Here is a 5,356-nt window from a genome sequence, read left to right as displayed (position 1 = left end):
AGTCAGCTTTTGGGGGGCCCTGAGCAGTTGAAGCCCTCTCCTGATGTACAAAACAGCAGGAGCAAAACCCGGGCTCAGCTCCTCCCGGGATTTCACACATTATCCCCCCCCATCTCCCCAAGCCAGCACATTTCATCAGACAGTACTTTTGTTACTGGAGTGATTCCATAAAATCAGTCACTATTAAAAAATGTGCATTTTGTATATTCCTAAACCTTTACATGTTCCCAGGTGTAGCTCCATTAATGCTTCAATATCTACAAATATTTCAGGATACAACACACACCAATTCCAGCACAAACTCCTGTGGTCTCCAGCACCACAGCCAGCACCCTTTCTCCTGCTATTTCCCTGGATTCCCGCAGCTGTAGGGAACCACACACCAAAGCAGCAGACATGGAACAGCCCTTAGAAAGTTCACCTTGCTGTAACAGCACCAGGAATTATCACTGAACAACTCATGGTACCTGAGAAAGAAAATGTCACCCCAGTTTTCAAAAGCACAAGGAGGATCCAGGGACCTGCAAGCCAGCCAGGCTCCCCTGATCACTACTCACAGGCTTGATGCACAGCTGCCAGCTAAAATACAACTCAAACAAGGCCTCTCCTCAAATTCAGGAGGTGAAGGCTTTGTTACATACAATTTTATTTTAAAAAATGCTGTAACACACGTGCCAGTAAGAAAACTGGGTCTTGTTAAAGCACATCAGTCCTTTTTCTGCTGAGCAGCCTGCTGAGCTGCCTGCTTTGCATTGTTGGCCTGCATCTTCTTCAGCCCCTTCTTGTTGTGTTTCTTTGCAAATCTCATGTTCCTCAGAAACTTGGGATCAACCTATAAAAATAAAGGAAAAATAAGCCATGTTGCAGAAAAGTCACCTATAAAAACATTTATAGCTCCACACTGTTGCAATTATTCCCAAATTCAGGCTGTGACTAGTTCCAACTTCTCTTCTGATTTTTCAACAAGATTATTTTAGTCATCTGCAACCAGGCATTAACAGCTGTTTTCCTTAACCACCATAAACAAACAAAAAATCCCAAACCCCAGCAATAACCATAAAGAAAGAATAGGACAGGCAAAGGTGGAGGAGAGGCAAGACTGAACCCTCACTGAGCTTTCCAGAAGACAAATTTTTACATCACTTCCAAAAAGCGTTGTAGACTGTGACATCTACAAGGCAAATAAAATCACAACCCTCCCTAACAAAAAATTTACTGTTTTCATTTCATAATGAAATGGAAACAGATCCTGTCGTACCTTTTGGATTATCTCAGTAAAAGCAATATACTGTCAGTTTCGTGTGTTTTGCCCAGAAATGCCAATTCCTCTTATTTTGTAAATGAAATTATCTGGATTAGTATAAACAGCAAAACAATATTGAAGGAGAGAGAAGAGGGGGAAAGGAGGAGACCCAGCAGGACTCAAAAGGGAAAGGAACCATTTAACTGGCAAGTGTTTGTTTTACTGGAAACAGCACTCAGTGACAGCCACCAGAACAGGACAGGGACAAAACTGGCCACTGACTAAAATGCAGTTTTATAGACATACAAGGGCAGATTTCATGTGGGTTAGAAATATCCCAGCTGCATGTCAGGCAAGTGAAAGAACTGAACCCCACAGTGGTTCTGACCCCCTGCAACACAGGCATGTCTCCAAAAAAAAGTGTCAGTCAAAAAATACAAATTCTGGGGTTTTTCACAGTTAAGCCTCAGTGACTCAACAGCCTGGGAATACCAACAGAAATACTCACCCCTTTGAGAGATTCATATCTATGGGTTTTGGGCTTCTTGATGCCATTTCTGTGCCACTTACGGGCTGTGTGGAAAATAAGACAATTACTTAAATTCCAATTTCTGCTATTATTTACCAGCTGCATTAGTTTCTAAGTGTACCTGACCATCAAAATGGTGTGGAATAGACAATAATTAAAAACACATCTCTATGCTCATCCCTTTGCATGGGCTTCCAATCCAAAGATTTCAGGCAGCTCATTAACTAATGACACCCTGACAGCATCACCTCACTCATTAATAAACTGAAGCCCTTGTGGTCAGTGTCAGAGGGCACTGTCACTCACTGTGCAGGACCAAGCAGAACCCATCTGTGACCTCTGCTAATCACAGCACTGATGAAAGACCCCAACCATGAACGATTTCATCACTGTGGCCAACTCTGGATTGCACAGGATCCCAGGGATGAAGCTTTTCAGGAACATCACACAGTGACAGGATGGCTTGGGTTGGAAATAACTTTAAGGACCATCCTGTTCCACCCCCTGCCAAGGGCTAGGATATCTCTCACCAGACCAGGCTGCTCCAAGCCCTGTCCTTGGACACTTCCATGGATGGAGCAGCCACAGCTTGTCTGGGCACCTCACAGGGAAGCATTTCTTCCTAATATCCAACCTAAGCCTACTCTGTCAGTGTGAAGCCATTCCCCTGTGTCCTGCAGCTGCCTGCTCTTGTAAAAGGTTCCTCTGCCTGCTTAGCTGGTGGTGACCACCATGGCATCACTCAGGTTGGAAAAGGCCTCTGAGACCACAGAGTCCACCACCACCACCCAGCCAACCCGACCAGGGCACGTTCAGCCTTTCCCTGAACACCTCCAGGTACGGTGACACCACCACCTCTCTAGGTAGCCCATTCCAATGTCCAAGCACCCTCCCTGTGAAGAAATTCTTCCTAATGTCCAACCCAAACCTCCCCCGGCACAGCTTGAGTCTGCATCCTGTCATTCTACTGCCGGTTACCTGGGATAAGAGACCGACCCCCAGTTTTCCAATGTAAAAGCTCCTATTTTTCTACCTACGTATTAATTCTACATTGAGCCCAAACAAGCCTCGACTGTTATCGCACTTCTTCAACCCCCCCATTCCATCCCTGTGCAGCACCACCTTATCTGCCACAAACCCCCGGGCAGGCCGTGCTGCCCTCACCGCGCCGGTCCCAGCCCGGTTAACCCGCCGGGATCCCCTGCCCGCTCACACTGGTTGTGCGTGGTGTGGTTCTTGGACTTGGCCATGGTCGCACCTGCGGGAGAAACACACACGGCTCAGCCGGGCCGGGCTGCCGAGGGGCGCCCGGCTGCCGCACAGAGCCCGCCCGGCCCCGAGCCCCGCTTATTGCCCCGCTCCGACAGCCCCGACCCGGCCCCTCCGCCCGGCCCGGCCCGGCCCGCGGATGGTGCCGGATGGGCGCGGATGGTGCCGGATGGGCGCGGATGGTGCCGGGGCCGCCCTCACCGGAGCCGCGCTCGCCGCCGCCACCGGACCGGAAGAGAGAGAGCACCGCGGGGGCTGCCGGGAATCAGGGTCGGACCGGAACCCCGTGTCCTGCAGTTCCGCCCGGCAGTTTCCCCGTTGCCTTCCCGAATCGCTGGTGTGTGCCCGCACCGCCCCGGCTCCCGCGGCCGCCGCTCCCGCTCCGGCTCCGTGAGGGGCCTGAGGCCGCTCCCACCCCGGGAGGGCCCCGCCGCGGAAGGACCGCAACACCCAGCGACGTGGCGGACCTGGTCCCGCAGCTACGCGGTTCCCCCAGCAACGCGGTTCCCAGCAACACGGTCCCCCCACTATGGTGTCCCCAGCCATGGCCTCTGCCGGCCGGGAGCCGGGAGCCGAGGCCGCCTTGCTTGGTCCTGCCCGACCCCCGCGGGAGCCTGAGGCCCTCGGCCCCGTCGGAGCCCGGGCTGGGTTCATCTGTGCGTTCACCGCGCTCGGGCAATGTAGTCATGCACAGACAACGCTCCTCAGGGCGGGTTCACTCAATGCGTTCATCTTTTATTGGTATGAAGCACCAGGGGCTCGAACAGCTCTGTTGCTTTCAGACAGAACGCTGTGCCAGCTCGGTGACCCCCACAACCCCCAAGCCCAGCAAAGACCTGGCACAGTGCAGGTGTGCTGGGTTCTGACCGTGCTGTGAGGTTAAAGTGTCACTCCTGCACAAGACAAGGACTGAAGTTGGTATTTCAGTCTGTGACAGACACTGAAATTATGGCTGTGATTGGAAAATTTCCTCATGGAAAGGGTAGACATTGCAATGGTTTGCCCAGTGTGGTGGTGGAGCTGCTGTCCCTGGAGTTGTCCAAGGAAAGACTGGATTTGTGGGCATGGATTGGGGCATCTCCCATGGTGAAGTGACACAGGAATAAGGGGAACAAGGAAGGCCAAGCTTGCCCTAGCCCCTAGGGTTTTATCTCTTGACCAATTGTAGCATTTATGGCCAAGGGTGCTGTGATTTCAAATGGGAACCACTGAAAAATTCGCAGAAAAGACCCAGGTTCTTCTGCATTGTGGGAACAGACTGCCACCTTTTGATGGCATTGCCTTTATTTTACAGTGAGAGACACAAGTGAATTGCTTAAAGTAACCCAGACTGAGAAAATAGCCCAGAGACCAAAAGCCCCATGGCCAGTACACGAAGTGAACTGGACATTGTTTCAGTGGCTGCTTGCTTGCAGAACAATTGCTACTCTGCCCCAAGCTCAGATAGCTATAAACAAGCTCTTCCTATTATAAAAACAGGGGAAAATAGATTGTCCTTAGTAGTTGGATAATACTGATGAGAGTGAAATAAAAAGAGGCAGGAAAAAGAAAGATAATGCAATTCAATTTCAGTATTTCTCTTATTTTGAGCAAGACCTAAGATGCAAAATGTATTTGGCTTAATTTCCCAGCCCCACCCCCATTCTGAGCGGTTCTTTTGTAAAAATAGATGAAAATAGCAATATTCTTTTACTGGCATTTTGCAGCTGGAATATGAAGGTCTGCTCAAAATCCTCCTTGATATGCAAACATCTGACTTTTTAAACTGTTGTTTTTTTAAATTCCTTCCACTATAGAGAGCTCCAGTCTTAAAATATTTGTACATCACTGTGGCCAGCTAATTGCAGCCAACAGTAGAGAGAAGCCCTGACTCCTGATAACACAGAGAGCCAAGCTCAGTGGAAAACAGAACTGAATCCCAGAGGTGTGTTTGCCTCCACTGCATTTCAAAATGCACTAATTTCTGAGCCTTCCTCCACAGGAAGAGACAGAAGGGTTTACTTTAGGGCTCTATCCACCCTTTCCAAGTTTTTTGCAAATATTGCTCTATTGGATCTCCCTGGGAGTCTTTCCCAGCTGCTCCTGGGGCCACTCAGATGAGCAGTCAGCCAGGTGGGGATTAGAGAAGCTGTTCTTAATGCCCAGGTGATGACAAGATCCATAAGCCAAATTAATAAAACAAAACTGTGGAAGAACATTCAGTTCATGGGGCTGAGTGTAACATATCCAGGGCAGTAGTGATTTATAAATCACTACAAACCAATGCAGAGAACAAGGTGAAAAGGAGGAACCAAGGCAGGACCAGGATCACACTG

At 49.6% G+C, this 5,356-nt stretch overlaps 1 protein-coding gene across 1 annotated transcript; it reads right to left on the bottom strand.

The window, feature by feature from the left end:
- Positions 1 to 613: 613 nt before the first annotated feature.
- On the bottom strand, positions 614 to 3,455 carry RPL29 (ribosomal protein L29). Its single transcript, XM_071439854.1, has 4 exons — positions 3,243 to 3,455; positions 2,986 to 3,030; positions 1,752 to 1,816; positions 614 to 832 (listed from the first exon to the last, which is right to left on the bottom strand). The coding sequence occupies exons 2-4, from the start codon at positions 3,020 to 3,022 to the stop codon at positions 707 to 709; spliced, it is 228 nt and encodes a 75-aa protein (XP_071295955.1). The 5' UTR covers positions 3,023 to 3,030; positions 3,243 to 3,455; the 3' UTR covers positions 614 to 706.
- Positions 3,456 to 5,356: the final 1,901 nt, after the last annotated feature.

Source organism: Agelaius tricolor, unplaced genomic scaffold, assembly GCF_023055355.1.
Source record: "Agelaius tricolor isolate 1412-34295 unplaced genomic scaffold, bAgeTri1.0.p SCAF_14, whole genome shotgun sequence".
Classification (NCBI taxonomy): Eukaryota; Metazoa; Chordata; class Aves; order Passeriformes; family Icteridae; genus Agelaius; species Agelaius tricolor.
This window is presented reverse-complemented; position numbering and strand designations above follow the sequence as displayed.